Source organism: Doryrhamphus excisus, chromosome 17 (genome assembly GCF_030265055.1).
Source record: "Doryrhamphus excisus isolate RoL2022-K1 chromosome 17, RoL_Dexc_1.0, whole genome shotgun sequence".
Lineage (NCBI taxonomy): Eukaryota > Metazoa > Chordata > Actinopteri > Syngnathiformes > Syngnathidae > Doryrhamphus > Doryrhamphus excisus.
Window position 1 is genome coordinate 2,405,775 of NC_080482.1, and position 22,175 is coordinate 2,427,949.

The 22,175-nt window shown below is 40.6% G+C and overlaps 1 protein-coding gene across 1 annotated transcript in view; it reads right to left on the minus strand.

Moving 5' to 3' along the window:
• Nucleotides 1-22,175, minus strand: part of ulk4 (unc-51 like kinase 4) — a 71,094-nt gene that overhangs the window by 3,349 nt on the left and 45,570 nt on the right. Inside the window, exons 31-35 of the mRNA XM_058053676.1 lie at nt 17,073-17,121; nt 13,371-13,473; nt 8,997-9,160; nt 7,760-7,861; nt 3,744-3,838 (exon numbers count right to left, since the gene is read on the minus strand). Coding sequence (XP_057909659.1) covers nt 3,744-3,838; nt 7,760-7,861; nt 8,997-9,160; nt 13,371-13,473; nt 17,073-17,121 — 513 coding nt within the window. The remainder of the gene's footprint in view (nt 1-3,743; nt 3,839-7,759; nt 7,862-8,996; nt 9,161-13,370; nt 13,474-17,072; nt 17,122-22,175) is intronic.

The window sequence follows — 22,175 nt, forward strand, 5'->3', positions numbered from 1 at the left end:
GGTCCGAGACTACCGACACCCACCTTGGGTGAAACAAACGGTAAGTGCAGCTAACATTTGCACTCAACGCAGACATCATAGTGGGGCTGAGGTGATGGAAGAAGGGGAACGGATACGTTACGAGAACGTATACGATGGTATCCATCAATACTTTTACAGTTACATTTGTTCACTTCCTGCTTTCTTAATATAAATTCAAAATTTTTAAATACATTTTTAATATTTTTTTAAATAATTTAATAATTTTTAAATAATTGTAAAATAATGTTAAAATATTTTTTAATTTTTTTAAAATATTTTTTTAAATATTTTTTAAATATTTTTAAATATTTTTTTAATTTTTCATTTTTTATTTTATTACCAAAGTACAAGGTGATATGACCATCCAATGACCATAGTAACAAAAAACAACAAAAAAGTTAATAAAAATTTATTTAAAAATTAAAAAAATATATTAGGAAAGCAGGAAGTGAACAAATGTAACAGTTACTGATTGTAAAAGTACCAGATGGAGGGGTAGGATTTAATAAGCTTTGCTTCTTCCTACTCCTTTTGGACATGTGGAACTGTGAACTGATTATGGGATGCACTCAATTGTAATCTGATGCATGTTCAAATTACCATTACCATTACCATTACCACTACCATTACCACTACCATTACCATTACCATTACCATGTGTATTGGATCGATCTATACACAGTGTGTATTGGTTAAGCCCAAACAAATATCCACACGTTCCAAGAACGACTTAAGTTCTACCAAATTGCTACTTCTCATCAACTATTTTGGACTCTTCACTAACAGCTGTCAAGGGACTTCCGGCTGCCTGTTAGCAGGATTATACAAAACCTGCAGGGCTCATCATGGATCAGGGTTGGGAGGGTGTCACTGGAGCCACTGGAGCAACAACTTCAGTGAACTTCTAGTGCATGTCCAATTAGTGTGCATGTTTATGCTGTCCAGGCTTTGCTCATAATAGTTAGCCGACTGCTAGCTGCCTAGTTGGGGCTTTTGTTTCGCTAATGCCGAAGCCACTCAAAGTCATTTCCTGTTGCTTGGTTTTTCTTGCACAGGTCGCCTTCTTGTGTGAGATGATATCAGAAAAACATATTTATTTGGGTCGGGGCGTATGCTGGAGCCTATCCCAACCAATCACAGGGCACATATAGACAACCAACTATTCTCACTCATATTCATACCTATGCACAATTTAGAGTGCAGGTGCATGATTTTTCCAAGTGTCCACGAATGCAGCAGCACCTTGTGCCTGAAGGGGTACGTGATGCTCCTGAATGCACCATTCCAGAAATAGCTAGCTCAGCACTGGTAGCAGTTGTTGCTAGCTTGATCCTGCTTCCCACGTGGAGTAGGAAGTGCTTCCTTTGTGTGACTCAACCAGGTAGGATTGATGGTTATGTTGGGACATTGGGAGCGTTTTTGCTGCTCATGATTTAAGCTGTGTTGGGAATAGCTGGGAATACACTTTGGAGCCGTGTGCTAATTGTTTGCTAACTGGGCTCACGGACTAGTATGTTTGTATGTGTGATTTCACGTGTTTATCACTTAGATTGACTGAACGTGTACTGTGCATGGATTTATTTAGGTCATGTGACTGCTGTTGGGCTGCTTTACTTTGCATTGTTTGGAATTGAATGTAATCAATCCTAAGTAGACCACACATTTAACCCTTTAGACACCCCCCCCCCCCCCCCCTTCTTTGGACACCCAAACAGCCGTTCTGCAATCACGCCAGCCACAGAGGCACAGCGGAGAAAAAAGACTGTTCTTCGGTAAATGAAGACTTTGTTGAAATAGAAGGAACGTTGGGCATCAGACCATCAAGACTTGAGCCAAATCTTGATGAAATACGGAGAAACATGGGCACAGATTGTGACGAATCTCAAGACCAGGCGGCCAATATCGATCATCAAGGCGATGTGATTGTGTTTACACCAGCTGGCAGCGGGAGACTGTCATCTGATATAACACACATTAATAATAATAATAATAATAATAATAATAATAATAATAAACAGGAAGGTGGTTTTGCTGGCAGTGATTGCCACAAATAGAGTTGATCTATATATATATATATATATATATATATATATATATAAGTTCCAAGACCAGTGAGCAGTTATTGGTAGAATATATATCTAGTACAAAAATGTGGATTTACCGACCATGCCACACTTTTTCCACGGTCTAACCTTTTCTGGGTTTTGGAGTTTTTGTATTGCCGTCTACCGTCCCTCGGATTGAGTGCTCAAGACTCCGGAAAGCACATTATTAGTGATGAAACGTACAAAACGTACAAAATATTTAACTGCAAAAATATAATAAGATGAACATGTGTCGGCTGCACGGTGTGCGAGTGGTTAGCGCGCTCGACCTCACAGCTAGGAGACACAAGTTCAATCCCACCCTAGGCCATCTCTGTGTGGAGTTTTCATGTTCACCCCGTGGGTTTTCTCCGGGTACTCCGGTTTCCTCCCACATTCCAAAAACATGCTAGGTTAATTGGAGACTCCAAATTGTCCATAGGTATGAATGTGAGTGTGAATGGTTGTTTGTCTATATGTGCCCTGTGATTGGCTGGCCACCAGTCCAGGGTGTACCCCGCCTCTCGCCCGAAGACAGCTGGGATAGGCTCCAGCACCCCCGCGACCCTTGTGAGGAAAAGCGGTAGAAAATGAATGAATGAATAAATAATAAACAGGAAGGTGGTTTTGCTGGCAGTGATTGCCACAAATAGAGTTGATCTATATACGTATATAAGTTCCAAGACCAGTGAGCAGTTATTGGTAGAATATATATCTAGTGCAAAAATGTGGATTTACCGACCATGCCACACTTTTTCCACGGTCTAACCTTTTCTGGGTTTTGGCGTTTTTGTATTGCTGTCTACCGTCCCTCGGATTGAGTGCTCAAGACTCCGGAAAGCACATTATTAGTGATGAAACGTACAAAACGTACAAAATATTTAACTGCAAAAATATAATAAGATGAACATGTGTCGGCTGCACGGTGGTCGAGTGGTTAGCGCGCAAGACCTCACAGCTAGGAGACACAAGTTCAATCCCACCCTAGGCCATCTCTGTGTGGAGTTTTCATGTTCACCCCGTGGGTTTTCTCCGGGTACTCCGGTTTCCTCCCACATTCCAAAAACATGCTAGGTTAATTGATGACTCCAAATTTTCCATAGGTATGAATGTGAGTGTGAATGGTTGTTTGTCTATATGTGCCCTGTGATTGGCTGGCCACCAGTCCAGGGTGTACCCCGCCTCTCGTCCGAAGACAGCTGGGATAGGCTCCAGCAACCCTTGTGAGGAAAAGCGATAGAAAATTAATGAATGCATAGTAAACAGGAAGGTGGTTTTGCTGACAGTGATTGCCACAGATAGGCTTTATATATATATATATATATATATGTTCCAAGACCAGTGATCACTTATTGGTAGAATATATATCTAGTCCAAAAATGTGGATTTACCGACCATACCACGCTTTTTCCACGGTCTAACCTTTTCTGGGTTTTGGAATTTTTGTTTTGCCGTCTACTGTCCCTCGGATTGAGTGCTCAAGACTCCGGAAAGCACATTATTAGTGATGAAACCTACAAAATATTTCATTTTTAACAGCAAAAACATAACAAAATGAACATGTGTCAGCTGCATGGCGGTCGAGTGGTAATAATACTTAGGCAGGCAGAGAAAGCCCAAAAAATAATTATCACAAACCGGTTGGATGAGGAGTTGGTCATGTCTTGGAGCTGACTCACTAGTTCCTCCCCTTCAGGACATTCCAGCCAATCACAGGTGTCCATACTCTGCACCTAAAGACAATAATGTGTGTTAAGACAGCTTTGTAGTAGTGACTTTTAGAGGTTCCACCACATCGTCACTAAACCATCTCATGAATAGTTATCACCCAAGTCCCGATAATCCAGTCCTGAATGACTAATTAGGTTGGACATTTGCCAAAAAAGGACGCTGAAAGTCGACAAAAAAAAAACATAACCTGGGGTCATTGCGGTCCTTGGAAGTCCCCCCAGAGGTGGGTTGACTCTTTGCATTCCTTTGTAGGATTGGCCACCAGTTCTGACATGTCCGACTTCCCAATCGTGTTGGCTGCACGAGCACACGCCTCGTATGTTATGATGATTGGGAAATCAAAAGTATAAATACTTCACTGTCCACAATATTCTTTGCAATATTCTGCATTGACAAAAGTATTCGGTCATATAATAGTATATAATATATTCATTCATTCATTCATTTTCTACCGCTTTTCCTCACGAGGGATGTGGGGGGGGCGGGGGGGGGGGGGGGGTGCTGGAGCCTATGAATAGAGATTCATACAGATGACACATAATTATAATAACTAAAAAAGCAATCTTCACTCGCTAAATGTACTGCAAAAAAGGTCAGTAAGGATAATTCATAATGCCGCCTACAGAGAACATACTAACTCCTTATTTCTAAAATCACAAATACTTCAACTTGCTGATATAGTTCATCCTCAAACAGCTAAAATATTGCATGAGGCTAAAAACAACCAATTAGCTAAAAACGTCATCCAATACTTCTCTACAAGAGAGGAGAAATATTTAAAAATTAAATTAAATTAAATTAAATTAAATTAAATTAAATTAAATTAAATTAAATTAAATTAAATTAAATTAAATTAAATTAAATTAAATTAAATTAAATTAAATTAAATTAAATTAAATTAAATTAAATTAAATTAAATTAAATTAAATTAAATTAAATTAAATTAAATTAAATTAAATTAAATTAAATTAAATTAAATTAAATTAGGGGCGGCACGGTGGTCTAGGGGTTAGCGCGCAGACCTCACAGCTAGGAGACCAGGGCTCAATCCCACCCTCGGGCATCTCTGTGTGGAGTTTGCATGTTCTCCCCGTGCATGCGTGGGTTTTCTCCGGGTACTCCGGTTTCCTCCCACATTCCAAAAACATGCTAGGTTAATTGGCCACTCCAAATTGTCCATAGGTATGAATGTGAGTGTGAATGGTTGTTTGTCTATAATAATTTAATTTAATTTAATTTAATTTAATTTAATTTAATTTAATTTAATTTAATTTAATTTAATTTAATTTAATTTAATTTAATTTAATTTAATTTAATTTAATTTATTCATTCATTCATTTTCTACCGCTTTTCCTCACGAGGGTCGCGGGGGGTGCTGGAGCCTATCCCAGCTGTCTTCGGGCGAGAGGCGGGGTACACCCTGGACTGGTCGCCAGCCAATCACAGGGCACATATAGACAAACAACCATTCACACTCACGTATATCATGTATAATACTGAAAGCCATGTATACATGTATGAAGTAACAATGTATATCAATAATTACTACTACTGTTGTGAATATTTTGGTGAATCCTAGTTTCCAGGAAGTGTCGTAGACATGTGATCACCGCCAAGAAGGCAGCGACAACTCTACATTTTCTTTAGTTTTCAGACTTTTCCATAACATACATGCACACGTTTACAGTGGTTGAACATTTGTTTACTTTTTTAAGCCTGCGGGCGTACCGGGAAAGTAAAAAACATTCATGCAAATAGAATTAGCATCTGTATGTACAATAAAAAAAATAAAACCAACATGATATATAGGTTGTTATTATGGAGTGTCAAATGTGTCTACCAATGAAGATACCTGTAACCTGGAAGTGCATACATCCAATATTTAGTTGCTCGAGGGAGAGTACCGACTTACTGTAAAAGCAAACTGCTTTTAGTCCAATTAATTGCTAGTTTCGCCAACAAGCTTTTATGAATCCTTTTTCCTTTCATTAGCATTCTCTTCACACCTTTCCAAGTTGTTACTAAAAAAAGAGGAGATGGAAATTGCAGCATTTCAGATTTGATTCATCCCACCACCCACAGCCCCTCCTTTTTAACCCAACCATTAGCGGGATCTTTGATTGAGATTAACAGAGGCCTAAAATCAATGAAAGATAATTAAAAAGCCTTTGTTGAAGGGCAAGCACATCTCTGAGTGTGTAGGTGTGTGTTGCAGAAAGAACGGGAGTCGCTGGGACTAATTCGGCTCACATGCATATGTTGTGGATAATGAATGTCTATGCTTTACCAGCTCATTGATAAGCACAGCAGAGAAAACCTTTAAAAAAAAACACAAGGTCAAATGTCAGATTTTCTCTTCAGTCCGAAACGTATTTTCTGACTTTATGTTAAAACATTTCCCAAATATGCACTCTGGCGGTACTGTACTGTACATGTGTGATGTTCATTGGATGGGATAATGGTAATGGTTTAATTTCATTTGAACATGCATCAGATTACAATTGAGTGCATCCCATAATCAGTTCCCAGTTCCACATGTCCAAAAGGAGTAGGAAGAAGCAAAGCTTATTAAATCCTACCCCTCCATCTGGTGCTTTTACAATAAGTAACTGTCATATTTGTTCACTTCCTGCTTTCCTAATATAGTTTTAAAATTTTTAAATAATTTTTTAATAATTTTTTATTTTTTTTTGTCACGTACCAAAGTATGAGGTTATATGACCATACAATTTATTTATTATTTTTTATTACTTCCTGCTTTCCTAATATAGTTTTAAATTTTTTAAATAATCTTTTAATATTTTTTTTATTTTTTATCACACAACAAAGTACGAGGTTATATGACCATACAATGAAATATTATTTATTTATTATTTATTATTTATTATTTATTATTTATTATTTATTATTTATTATTTATTATTTATTATTTATTATTTATTATTTATTATTTATTATTTATTATTTATTATTTATTATTTATTATTTATTATTTATTATTACATTTGTTCACTTCCTGGTTGGTTTAGTCAATTCCAGTGATTAAAATTTTGATCAGGGGCTGCACGGCGGTCGAGTGGTTAGTGCGCAGACCTCACAGCTAGGAGACCTGAGTTCAAATCCACCCTCGGCCATCTCTGTGTGGAGTTTGCATGTTCTCCCCGTGCATGCGTGGGTTTTCTCCGGGTACTCCGGTTTTCCTCCCACATTCCAAAAACATGCTAGGTTAATTTGGCGAGTCCAAATTGTCTATAGGTATGAATGTGAGTGTGAATGGTTGTTTGTCTATATGTGCCCTGTGATTGGGATGTACCCCGCCTCTCGCCCGAAGACAGCTGGGATAGACTCCAACCCCCCGCGACCCTCGTAAGGATAAGCAGTAAAAAATGAATTAATTAATGAAAATTTAGATCAGGAGCGTAGCTCTAAATTCATCTGTGGCGGTCCAAATTCCTAACAACGCGCATGTGCTCGTCTGTGTCCTACTTACCAGCCGTTTGATTATCTTGAGTGCTGTGCGCTGAAATTGGGGGGTCCTGTTACGCACGTCGGTGCAAAGAACACGGGAGAAACTACGTAAACAGGAAGGCGACAGACAGTCGTGACTTCCTCCGTAAAGTTGGACCAGCAGTGACAGACACTGAATGGACTCCTCCCACAACTCCTGGCTCTCGGTCGGCAGCTAGGGGGGCATACAGTATGGATCAGCGTTATTCCGTTATACCCAATGCCTAACATAAAACACCATACATTGTGGATGTACGATGCTTTATAGTATAATATTGCGGAATTGATCGTTTTCTGCTTGTTCCTGTGTTTTGCCCACACTAGATGGACGGATGACAGTAGCGTGCGGAAACAGTTTATGCATGCAAGACATTTTCCACAACATACACCAGCTTCATAAGTGTTTGCCTCCTCACCATGTGAATGAGGTGCGTGCTGAGTCGGCTCAGAGGTCTGAAGGCAAAGAGCAGCTTCTCTGCCGCATCCGTCTCTGCCGTTGGACAAGATAGCCTCTGGCTCTACACACGCGTGCAAGCGCACACACACACACACACATGCACGCACACACACACACGTTAAATCATTTATAAAGATTTGACAGTCAATAATGATGGATCCAGAGACCTGCCAAGACACATTCTGACAGACTGACACAAACACACACGGACTAAAAGAGGAAATACTATCAAAAATCATGTTTGTGTGTAGCATTTAACGCTACTGAAGCGGCTCTATTCTCTGTATTCGCTACACTGGCATCTAACTCTTATTCTGGTAAATTAGTGGGGAACCTTCTCTCATGCTCTCCAAGTATGGACGAGTCGACGGCGACGACTTCGGTGAAGTTGTTTTCTCTCCACATCTTGTCAATTTGTTTCGGGCCAGAACTTTTCTTCTTCTTAATGAGCCTTGCGTTGCTGTCGGAATTGATTTTTGCTAAACATTCTGCTTGCTGTTTTTTTTTTCCCCCCACTTGTGTCCCTCCCTCTTCTGTACCTTCTCCCCTCCACGCAGGCTTCTACCCATACCTCCCCTTTAGCCCCTCCACCTCCCTGTCCAAGCATTAATATGTATGCTTTGGGCTGGAGTGCACACTATGGGGAGATGGGGGGGGGCTGATGTGTGTGTGTGTGTGTGTGTGTGTGTGTGTGTGTGTGAGAGAGAGTAAAAGTGAGTGTGTGCAGGGAGGCAAGCTGAGGACAAAGCCAGCGGTGATAATGAGGCCGCAGGGACAGAACCAGACAGGCCCCTCTGTGTCTGCTGTGAGTGAGTTTGTGTGTATATGTGTGTGTGTGTATGTGTGTGTGTATGTTTGTGTGTGTGTTGGAGGGGCTCAGCGCCTCATCCGCTTTCCCTTGTGTACACAACTTCGATATTGCGATTGCTTAAACCTGCAAGCTTCCAGTACGCACATCAATTGCCACACACACACACATTTGACCTTGGGGGATACAAGGACGCACGGTTGTGTGTCTGCGACATTGGTGAATCAATCCGTATTATTATTATTATGAAGGCCCGATGTAGCATGACGCAGCAGAACAACGCGGTATTGCTTCCAGCGGTTTCTAAATATAAGCCGCTGTGTTCCGTTTACTGCGGCTTTAAAAGAGGACATTCGCTGAATGGACAACCTGGTTTGTGGGGTCGTACCTGCAGTGCCGAGCGCACAACATTTGCTGTCTGTTTCAAGATGTTGTGGAGTACTTCCAGCAGGGCTTGCAAAACAAGATGGCTGACCTTCCTCCCGGCAGCTTCGCCGTCCAGGTGGACCCTCGCGGCGTCTGAGAGGGCGCTCGCGACAACCTCAGTCAGGCCTGTTTGGAGAAGACTTCCATGAGACGCGTTGAACATATGCCAAGCTAAATCCCTCCTCGTGTTTGCGGTAGTGGAAAACCTCCTGGTGTACCTGAGCCTGAATAAGTGTCATTTTAATTACCTACACTGTTTTCGTGATATATGTTTATTCCTGCGCTGTTTGCATACAGATTATAGAAACAATGCAATATAACGCTGCAAAATACATTTCTGTTCATAACCACCATACAGTATTTGGCAATATTTGTATTCTTTGTTCGACTTATGGTAATGGTAATGGTTTTATTGAGTGCATCCCATAATCAGTTCCCAGTTCCACATGTCCAAAAGGAGTAGGAAGAAGCAAAGCTTATTAAATCCTACCCCTCCATCTGGTACTTTTACAATCAGTAACTGTTACATTTGCTCACTTCCTGCTTTCCCAATATAGTTTTAAATTTTTTAAATAATTTTTTAATAATTGTTTTATTTTTTATCACATACCAAAGTACAAGGTTATATGACTATACAATGAAATATTATTTATTATTTATTATTTATTAACTGTTATTTGTTCACTTCCTGGTTGGTTTAGTCAATTCCAGTGATTAAAATTTATTATTTATTATTTATTATTTATTATTTATTATTTATTATTTATTATTTATTATTTATTATTTATTATTTATTATTTATTATTTATTATTTATTATTTATTATTTATTATTTATTATTTATTAACTGTTACATTTGTTCACTTCCTGGTTGGTTTAGTCAATTCCAGTGATTAAAATTATTATTTATTATTTATTAACTGTTACATTTGTTCACTTCCTGGTTGGTTTAGTCAATTCCAGTGATTAAAATTATTATTTATTATTTATTATTTATTATTTATTATTTATTATTTATTATTTATTATTTATTATTTATTATTTATTATTTATTATTTATTATTTATTATTTATTATTTATTATTTATTATTTATTATTTATTATTTATTATTTATTTATTTAAATTTTAAAATTTAAAATGTGAATTTTTTTGTCACGTAGTTGCGAGTGTGAGCCCGGCTTTTTAGGTCTGGACTGCACAGATGATCACTGTTATACACATACGTAGATTATGATATATGGTAATATTTTGAGGATTGAGTCCCAGTGTCTCTAACTTAATTTTGGTCCGTTGCCCAGTCAGTTTATCTGCATACTTCCTGTTGTTGTTCATTTAGATTTTTTTTTTGTCTCATGGCTTCCTTTCAGTCAGCTGTTCTTCTCTCTCTCTCACTCACACACACACACACACACACACACACACACACACACACACACACACACACACACACACACACATCACTTGAGGGCTAAGAATAAGTTCTGAATAAAAAAGAGACAAAATTTGCTGTGTCCTACTTTGGATTGGACCCAAACCAAGTTAAAAATAGTGATTCCACAACACTTGAGACTATTTATATAAAGCAAGATCATTTTGCTGGGGACGGAGAAACCTGCAAACCAAGTCGGTCTGTAAAATATTGTTACATAACTTACATAACTTGTGTGCATCACCTGCGTTAGCTTACAGAACAGCCATTTAAGCATAATTTAAGCATACTGGAGTATATTGTGATTAATATCGTTCTTAGCTCAGCTTGCTAAGAATGTTATCTTCATCTTTGTCATTCTGATCAATTTCTTATATCAACCTATAGCTTTTTATTACTGCTCTTTTGTATTGGTTTTGGATGTTGCCTCTGTGGTTTATTTGGTATATTACTGCCTCTGTGGCTTAGCTTAGGGTATAGTACAGTATCATTAGTGATGCCTGTTTGTGCACTACATGTATGTTGCATTTTTGCCTGCATCTGTAAGTACCTCTCCCCAACTCTTCCCATAACGTGTAGGTCGGATGAACGCCACACGAACGTTCATACTGCAGCGGTGTAGAATATACTTATATCCGCATATAAAATGGGAATTGTATTATCATTAATCACATATCAGATGTGCGTACTCTGACATTTGTACATCATTCTGCATGAAGTACAATGTAACTTAGATAACAAACGGGTGGACTAAGTAATATATTTGGTGTAAGAAGATTTTCCCATGTTTATTTGCGGATTATTTTTATCTCTTCGGCAAACATTCCGCTTTTTACGCCTTTCTCCTTGAAACTAGGAATGTTTCGACATTGAAACTGTTTTTATTTGCAGAAATCTCGTACCAAATGCATGCATGTAGAGAAATTTCATAAACGCTTGACTTCTGCGTCAGAGTTCCTTGGAAACTACAAGGCGGATAATTATAAGCAGCTGGTGGCAAACCTCCCTGAAGTCCCTTGGCTGTAATACGCCACGGAAGATCCACTTTCTATCCATTCAACTGTGGAGAAGTAAGTGATGAGCAAGTGGGGAGTGATTTCACCCAAAGATATCCGGGAAAGTGGAATCCATCTCTGCTTACTGGCTGCTGTTACTCCTTATTCTGTATATTGTATATTATTGTATATTTCCTCACTGTCGTCTCTATGCAAGCCATTTTACTTCCTGTTTCATCCTCCTGGCTTCCTCCCGACTCCCCCATCTTTCAGCTGTGCTCTTCCTCTTCCCCTACATCTTCATCCCTCTCGCTTTAGTCCCTCTGTCTTACTTCCCCAGGGGGTATTATCTCAGTCAGAGGCAAATCTGCCCAATTATAAGCCTCATCCCCCCCCCCTCACACACATCTCACACGCATGCACACGCACACGCAGGAAATAGGCTGGTGCTCCTGCATCCACAGTCCCCACTTCCACACATCCCCTCTGTGGCTAAAACAACACAAGCAGCTTCCATTCCCCCTTCAACGCGGACTCTTTCTGTTTCTTTGCTTCCCAGCACACAAACACTCGCTTGGCCCCTTCCCCTCTCGTTCTCTCTGTCACACCTTAAAAAGCCAATTATACACACTTCCTCTCTCTCCTCTTCTCTCTTCCGACTTCTCCTCTCTCCTCGCCGTCGTCGCCACATCGACAGTAAACCCCAACCAGAAGGGAGGGGGCGGAGGGGGGAGAAAGAAGTAGAGTGTCTCAAAATATAGGATGAGGAAAGGGTAAAATGGGACAGGACCAAAAGGGGGTGCGGAAGGTAATCGTATGCTATATAGCGTAGCAACGGGGATGTTGGGTTAGGAGGAGGATGCTACAAACAAAGATGGCAGACATTGGAGGACAGGAAAGAGCAGGAAGGGATGATAACAGACTAGAAGATTATTTGTGGTGATTTGAAGGATTTTGGTGGTATTGTAGTAAAGGTAGCAATATTTCTACAGTTATTACTACAATATGACACGGCGATATAATGCAAAGTACTGCAGGTCAAAGGGGAAAACTCAAACAGAGACGTATCACTATCATATCGCCTCTAACCATCTTCCATGCCGCTTATCCTCACTAGTATGCTGGAGCCTATCCCAGCTGACTTTGGGCAAGAGGCGGGGTCCACCCTGGACTGGTCGCCAGCCAATCACAGGGCACATAGAGACATTCATTCATTCATTTTCTAGCGCTTGTTCTCACAAGGGTTGCGGGGGGTGCTGGAGCCTATCCCAGCTGTCTTACACCCAGGACTGGTGGCCAGCCAATCACAGGGCACATAGAGACATTCATTCATTCATTTATTTTCTACCGTTTTTTCCTCACAAGGGTCGCGCGGGTGCTGGAGCCTATCCCAGCTGTCTTTGGGCGAGAGGCGGGGCACACCCTGGTCTGGTTGCCAGCCAATCACAGGGCACATAGAGACATTCATTCATTCATTCATTTTCTACCGCTTTTTCCTCATGAGGGTCGCGGGGTGTGCTGGAGCCTATCCCAGCTGTCTTTGGGCGAGAAGTGGACTGGTCACCAGCCAATCACAGGGCACATATAGACAAACAACCATTCACACTCACATTCATACCTATGGACAATTTGGAGTCGCCAATTAACCTAGCATGTTTTTGGAATGTGGGAGGAAACCCACACATGCACGGGGAGAACATGCAAAGAGATGGCCAAGGGTGGAATTGAACCCTAGTCTCCTAGCTGTGAGGTCTGCACGCTAACCACTCGCCCACCGTGCCACCCCACATAGAGAAAAACAACTTGAATTGACTATCGTCGTCATAAGCCTAGTCCACATATATGTAAGAGTTTTTGTCACTGGTTTTGAGAAGGTCCACCCTTTGGACTTCACTGGGGGTATACTTTACCTTCGTGGTGTTCTGGCTCCATGTCCAAAACGGAGTCTTCACTGAGATTACACAGCAAGGCGACTGCATTCTGCACCATCCCACCAGTTGTATTACTGTTGCTCTGGAGAGGAAGAGATTCAAATTACAAACACCTGATCATAAAAACACACCTGGATTTTCCGGTTTAGGACGTTAAGGAACTTAGCTCACACTTCTCTCGTACCTCCTATCTTCTCCTGCCCTGCTCTTTCTGCTCATCCTCTCCCATGTCCCGCCTAATTCACTTCTCCTCTTGCCCTCATTTCATGATTTGATCCTCTGTGAGATACAGCAGCCCTGCCTGCGGGTCTGTGTGCATCAGTATGATCTGTGTATGGCCTGATAAGCCTGGCTGGTGCTCATCATGTTTGCGGTAGCCTGAGGCAGAAGACAATTACATCAAGTTGCACCTAAAAGCACCTGCCTGTCAGGAACAACAAATGACAAAGCACGCCGACTTTGATCTTTATCGGCTAATTAGTCGGAGAGGACGACCATGAAAGGCGTGACCATCCATGAGTTTGACAGCTTAGGAACTGTGAAGAGACGAGTCTGGACAACAAAACGATAGTTTATACCGAATCGGATTATCAATAAGAGCATAGACCATAAGAGAATGTCGGCGTTCCGTTTTATCCCATGCCGTTGCCGGTACGTTTAAAATATAGTGCATATTTTTTAGCTACCTTATTAGTGTTAAGTTGCTGCGTGATGATTTTAGCCTCCCCACAGAGTCTGGTGCTCTTTTATGACATTATTGTGACCTGAACACATCAACAGCAGTGCAATACAAACACTATATATGTACAGTAAACCTCGGATATATCGGACTCGGATATATCGGAAATTCGCTCACAACGGACAGATAAAAAAGAACCCATTTTTCTGTCATGCATTTCCAATAAAAATTCATTGCATATATCGGATTTTTTATAACGGATTTCGCCTATTTCGGACAAAATCTACAGTCCCGTTCCAATGCATTTCCATGAAATTTCCCTCGCATATATCGGATGGCCGCATCGTGGCGCTCCGATTCGCCGAATCGTGACAGGCCGCTATACGACGTCATTTGCAGCGTTTGCAGCGTTGCCTGCGCGTCCAGGTACATTGGAAACATAGTCAAGGAAGTGCCTTTTTATAACGGATAAAATCCCATTTACGCATATACCGGATATAAATCCGATATATGCGTAAAACGGACATTTTCCGGTATACGCATATAACGGATTTCGCTTATATCGGACAAAACCAGTGGGAACAATTGAATCTGATATATCCGAGGTTTACTGTATCTCCGACTCACTAACACGTCTCTTGTCCCTTCAGAACGACACTTCCTCATTATTAGAGAGATGCAGTCACGGACACGCCCAACACAACATCGCCTATATGATGTGTGATCTAAATAAACAGAAATACAAAGAAAAACTATTCATATTACCCACTTTGTAACTTTTTATTGCGGAAGTAGAATGTGCTGCATTTAAGTCTGCTCGGAAATCCCAGATAATACGCTAAAAAGATGTAAATTCAGCTTAAATGACGTGGTGTCCTTGAACGCAACCCCTCATTCCTCATAATAAAACGGTTTTTAGTTAATTTGGACTCTTTATACACACAAATAACAATACAAACAATCGTTTTGATAAAATACGGTAAAAATGTGCATATTTCATACGTAGTTGCAGGTGGCAGGTACTTCAATATACCATTAGTATGACGAGAGCTACCTCGAGGTCAACCATCAGTCCTATATCGGGTGAAGTAGTGTGGATTGTACCGTGAGGGACAGAAATGAACACCTGATGCGAGCTGCAATCGGATCATCACAGTCGCAGCGAATATCAATCACGTCGGCTCCCTCCGAATGTTCTTCTGTGTCCTCGGGCACAACAAGCAACCACTTGTGAAGCCCAGTCGGCTTCCTGAAGTCTTTTCATGTCTGCAGGAGAACTACTTCATCATGTGGACAATACAATTAGACCACTTTAGCCATGACTGCTGTGATCACCGGTGACGGGCACAATCAATCCGGATCAGAGTGATTCTGACAGTATAAATCAATCGGAGCGGGAGCCATATAGACGACACTAATGGGTCCCGACGTGACCGGTTGGGATGGGGGTAAACAATCTAGCAGGGAGTTAATCAGGCTGTTGAATAAGGGTGTTTAACATTCCGAATCAACCAGTTGGAACAAGGCAGGCAGCCATGCAAAACGCTGATTATTTAGTAGGGGGGGGGGGTGTGGAAGCGCACTGTCGACTGTATGGGTTTTGTAAAAGGTAAAGTTAAAAAAAATCAATAGTATTCTAGAACCTTAGTTGTGCTTCACTGATAACACCCAAGTGTTGGGTGTTTGCGTTCAAGGAGCTCTTAATACCACAGTCCATATTTCCACTCTATTAACTCTTCCTATTCACTGCTCTTTACAAGGTTGACACCACTCCGACTCATTTCCATAAATACATGTATGAAGGTTATATGGAGCTCGGGGAAGATAAAGGAGGAGGACAAAGTATATATCCACAGAAATAAAGAATGCAATTGACACCATCAGATATGCATATACAATACACTGAAATCCTGTATTGATGATAGTGGACAGTCAGTTCTTTGTTGGTATTCGCTTGCTTCGTTCTCATTGCTGTTCACGTTTATTTCTTCCGGACAACGAAACTAGGAATCAAAATAAAAAATCTTAACAGTCTCGAGATCGCGGATAGAAATGAGTTTCCTCCGTAGGGTAGCTGGACTCACCCTAAGACATAGGGTGAGGAGCTCAGCTATCCGGGAGTAGTCAGTTGAGGTGGCTCGGGCATCTAGACCGGACGCCTCCCTGGTGAGGTGTTCCGGGCATGCCCGGCCGGGGAAAAGGCCCCGGGGCAGACCTAGGACACGCTGGAGGCATTATGTCTCACAGCTGGCCTGGGAACGCCTTGGTGTCCTCCCGGTGGAGCTGGAGGAGGTGGCTGGGGACCGGGAAGTCTGGGCTTCCCGACTAAGACTGCTGCCCCCGTGACCCGGACCCGGAGGAAAATGGATGGATGGATGAATGGAACAGTCTCGGGATAATTTGATGTTAGTCCCGGTTCCTATCAATGCTCGAGACTCAAGTGATAAGTGAATTTCAGCAAAATGGGAAAGTGGAATCTACCTGTTTACGACCTTCTAAATACCTTTTAGAGCCCCAAGACACGAAATAGCACCCCTATAGTCACCTATTACCCAATATAGTAGACATTAGAGACTAAGTACTTGGAAGTCATATTATCATGTATTTGAATGTGTCTTCTGAATGCCTTATATTTGTATTTTACTTCATGTAGCCATTTTTATGCTTGAAAATGCCTAATTTAGCCCAGAAATCTGTACCATTTTCTAATGGACTAATAATACGCGGTAGTCAACCACAAAACTGCATACTTTCTTCATGAATATATTTTCAAGTATGGCTTAATGACCATGGACCAATTAAAATCCAGTATCTTTGGTTTGTTTGGCAACATAACGAGATGTTTTTAATATGTTTTAATATTAATACCCCCAGACTGTATATATTTGAAAAAAACAGAAACAAAGCGGTCGGAGGAAGTGATCTGTAGGGCAGCATAACGCCATTTTTTTCCAGAATGGATTGGATGAAAGACAAGTTAATTAGTGAGACTGTTTTCTTACCATAATGAGCTGAAACACTGCTGGAAGGACTCTGCTGTGATTGATCAGCCTGAAAAGGAGAAGAAATGAGAATGAATACAAACTGGATTGGAGTGTTTCTACACATTCATATACATTTCTATGAATACACTAAACTTTAGTTGTGTTTTTTGTCAGCTTTTGCTAAGCTTGACTTGACTTGAACTATGTCGTTTAATAAGCTACAGTAAACCTCGGATACGTATATCGGACTCGGATATATCGGAAATTCGCTCACAACGGACAGATAAAAAAGAACCAATTTTTCTGTAATGCATTTCCAATAAAAATTCATTGCATATATCGGATTTTTTATAACGGATTTCGCCTATTTCGGACAAAATCTCCAGTCCCGTTCCAATGCATTTCCATGAAATTTCCCTCGCATATATCGGATGGCCGCATCGTGGCGCTCCGATTCGCCGAATCGTGACAGGCCGCTATACGACGTCATTTGCAGCGTTTGCAGCGTTGCCTGCGCGTCCAGGTACATTGGAAACATAGTCAAGGAAGTGCCTTTTTATAACGGATAAAATCCCATTTACGCATATACCGGATATAAATCCGATATATGCGTAAAACGGACATTTTCCGGTATACGCATATAACGGATTTCGCTTATATCGGACAAAACCAGTGGGAACAATTGAATCCGATATATCCGAGGTTTACTATATGAACCTTTTCTTAGTTAAAATGATGAGAGCCCACCGGTTTGGGGACAAAAGACGCAAACAGGGAAAAGGAGAGTAGGATGCTAATAAACGAGCAACAAAATGACACAAAACACAAAAGACAGAAAGAGATGGATGTTTTCATTACAAACGGCAGCGTGCACTGACTGATTTACTTCCTCATTTACAACCAATTACTGTGTTTGGGACGCCTGCACCTTTAGACACAAATACATGCACACACTTATTTGTATGGATGTGTGTGTTTGTGTGTGTGTTTATTTAATGCATTGGAAGTGAATGAAGGTAAGCGATGTAATAAAGGTGGGAATGTTGAAGGTAAGACGGTTTACCTACCAAAACCCTCCACGCTATAAATCATGATTAAAAACATCATTCTTATCATGTTTGACAGGCTTTGGACCACGACTAGAATATTTAATCCCAACAAGCTTGTTTCAGCAGTGTTGACCAGTTCTGTAATACCAGTTCAGTAATAACAAAGGTTAGGGTTAGGTTGTTGGGGTTAGGGTTAGGTTTAGGGTTAGGTTTAGGTTTAGGGTTAGGGTTAGGGTTAGGTTAGGTTAGGTTTAGGTTTAGGTTTAGGTTTAGGGTTAGTGTTAGGTTTAGGGTTAGGTTTAGGGTTAGGTTTAGGGTTAGGTTTAGGGTTAGGTTTAGGGTTAGGTTTAGGTTTAGGTTTAGGGTTAGGTTTAGGGTTAGGTTTAGGGTTAGGTTTAGGGTTAGGTTTAGGGTTAGGTTTAGGTTTAGGTTTAGGGTTAGGTTTAGGGTTAGTGTTAGGTTTAGGGTTAGGTTTAGGGTTAGGGTTAGGTTTAGGGTTAGGGTTAGTGTTAGGGTTAGGTTTAGGGTTAGGGTTAGGTTTAGGGTTAGGGTTAGTGTTAGGTTTAGGGTTAGTATTAGGAGGTTAGGGTTTGGACATTTGAGGAACTGAACTTAGACAACTTAGGTAACAATCTTGATGATTTGGATTTACATGAGTTGTAGTTATCGATACATAATTAACCTAAATATGTTTTACTCGCGGGCGGCACTGTGGTTGAGTGGTTAGCGCGCAGCTAGGAGACCAGGGTTCAATTCCACCCTCGACCATCTCTGTGTGGAGTTTGCATGTTCTCCCCGTGCATGCGTGGGTTTTCTCCGGGTACTCCGGTTTCCTCCCACGTTCCAAAAACATGCTAGGTTAATTGGCGAGTCCAAATTGTCACAAAAGGTATGAATGTGAGTGTGAATGGTTGTTTGTCTATATGTGCCCTGTGATTGGCTGCCGACCAATCCAGGGTGTACCCCGTCTCTCGCCTGAAGACAGCTGGGATAGGCTCCAGCATTCCCCACGACCCTTGTGAGGATAAACTGTAGAAAATGAATGAATGTTTTACTTGCATGCAGTACTTGAGTTTGCCCAATGAGTCAGTATTGTTATTGTTGTTATGTTATGTTATGTTATTATGTTGTGTGAATGATGGCTTTTTCTTGCGTTTAAACGTGTTCCCTCGTGGGTTCCAAAATAGTCGTGCCATTGGCGAGCACACAGCATCATCACAATGCTGCTAACGGCCTACAAGGGAAATAATTGAATGGAATCTGGGACTGCTGTGATATATGAACCACCATTATAATCTGAAAACTACTGCAATCCAATCTATGTTCATTGTTGTGGCTGTAGTTGGCACTGGTCGTAGACCCGCACCGTGAAAGTATCAACGTGTTTTTAAGTGAATAATATTTGAAAATCCCCCAAATACAGTCAAACTAAGCCTATAATACCCACGGTTGGCATGCAGGGCATACATATGCTTTTCAGTGAGGCAACATTCACCTACACATGGCAGATAAGGGCATTCAGTACACACACACACACACACACACAGCACAAGGTTGCTTGGCTAAAGGTCATAGTAAATGTAATTGTTTGAAGGTGTGTCTGGGCTGTGATAATGCAGAGGGAGACAGCAGGCAGCCTTCCCAACGTTAATGTCCCCAATTTACCATCTAATTACCACTCGGCTGACTTCATAGCCACACTTATCTAACCAAGGTCCAGGCAATTTAATTTCTGATTGTGTAACCAGAGCGATGGAGGGAGAGTTGCGGAGAGAGGGCACACGGAAGGAGAGATGTGTGGACCGGCGTTAATAAATTAGAGATGGCGAGAGAAAGAGAACAAGGAAGACGAGGGGGAAAAAAATGTGAAATATTGTTAATAATTTCCGACAAAAACCAGCGAGAGGAAAACAGATGTAGAGGGAAGAGCGCTGACACCAATTTGAGAAGTTCACGTCACTCTACTTGTGTCACGGAACGAGGGGATGAGGAGAGTCTCAGGAAGAGGAGGACGGAGACGAAAGCGAGTAAAATTACTGATAAGAAAGTGTTTGGCATATCGAGCATTAAGGGCAAACTCCAGCAGGGTGGGAAAGAAGGATGGATGGAGATGAGAGTGAGCTATTCATGATAAGAGGTGGAACTTGATAAAATATGTGTAAAAAAAAGTAGCGAAGGAATCAAACTATAAGGTTAAAATCACCGATGCTATAAACTGAGATAAAAATGTGTATGAGCTCGTTGTAAGCCACAAATACCGAGAACGGCTTTTTGATAAGATCCATCACGGCCACTTTGGAAAATAACTGCAAATCCACCAAGTATACAGCGCAGCGCATTTCAGAAGTGGCCCAGAAGTGACTCTACATTCTGCTAAAAATACAAGCCTGGTCTATTTTTGACAAAGGTGCCAAAAAGCTGCACACAACAAACTGAGGCAGGCGGCGTGGCAGGCACAGAAAAAGCCATCTATATCTCCTCTCTTCTTCACAGTCTGTGCATGTCTTCATGCAAACTTTGTCAACATTTTCTCCTCTACGCAGCCGTTACCTTTGTCTACGTCTATATATTTCTGCTGGTTCCCTTTCTCTTCCTCACTCTCTGGTTCAGCTGAGCAGAGACAGGAAGGAATCAAGACTCGGTGACAGCTGTGGTCAGGACACATGTCTTAAATACAGATGCTCCGCAGCGGGCTGGAGTGAGCACACACACACACACACACTATGTGTCTTGATTTTCCACCCACACAAGTGAGGGACCATGCAAACTGCTAGGCAAGACTCTGTGCTAACCACAACACCACAACCGCCATTTTGTCCCTTTCATAATCAGTAAAAACTAGAGGTGCTCCGATCGATCGCTCACCAATCGGTATCTACTTTTTGACTCGCGGGCCGCATTGATATAACAAAATATATTTTATATCTATATATTTTACACGTAACAGTCCACCTGGTATTATTGTATCTGTAAAATTGTCATGCGATCTGCTATTATTATTTATTATTTTATATTTATATTTAAAAATTTTAAAAATAATAAAATATTATAATAATTAAAACAAAATTAAAATAATAATTATTATATTATTATTATGTAAAATATGCAAATATATAAACAATATTATTATATATAATTAATATAATAATTAGCATTAATATAATAAATATAATAATCATACTAGTTATAATAATATAATAATAATTATTTTAATTTTTATTATTATTATGTGCTTGTGTCTGTTTTTTCAGGAGCACTTTGTAAACAACAGACCATGTCAAACAACGAAATTGATAAAACCATCAAAAGGTTGGCTCAGGCCATGATGCCAGGTTGTATGTTGAGTTTAAATTAAATACTTTTGAAAGATTGGGCGGGCCGTATTCAAACACTGTGGGCCGTAGTTTGCCCACCCCTGGGTTATCACATGGTTTGTCTGGTATCAGGCCAGGTATCATGCCCCCAAGTGTCAGTATCAGATACTGGCTGATACTGGCACGCGGGGGCATGACAAACCATGTGATGATCTTATTATCACATACTATTTAATCATGAGCTTATTATCACGTACTATTTAATCAAAAGACCATTTTGTTTCCAGAAAATGTTCAGCTTATTACATGTATTATATCTAAACAGTGTAAACACAATAATTGCAAAAATATTTCAACAATAATATTTTATCAACAGTCTTATCTTTGACACAGTATCATTTCGGCCTTTTCCCGTATCATTCATGGGCGGTTTCTAGGGTACAGGGCCAATTAATACTGTAGTATGTGATAAGTACTGATATTAGTGAAAAAGCATGGTATTGATATCGGCCAGTATTTGCTTTCTAAGGCCGATCGGATGAAAATGTTATCAAAATGAGTAGCTCTTAGCCATTTTTATTTTGTAAAAGTAGCTCTCACAAGAAAAAAAACTGCACGGTGGTCAAGTGTTTAGCGTGCAGACCTCACAGCTATGAGACCCGAGTTCAATCCCGCCCTGTGTGGAGTTTGCATGTTCTCCCCGTGCATGCGTGTGTGTTAACATTTTGTGGTGTAACTGTGTTAGTTAGCAAAGAACT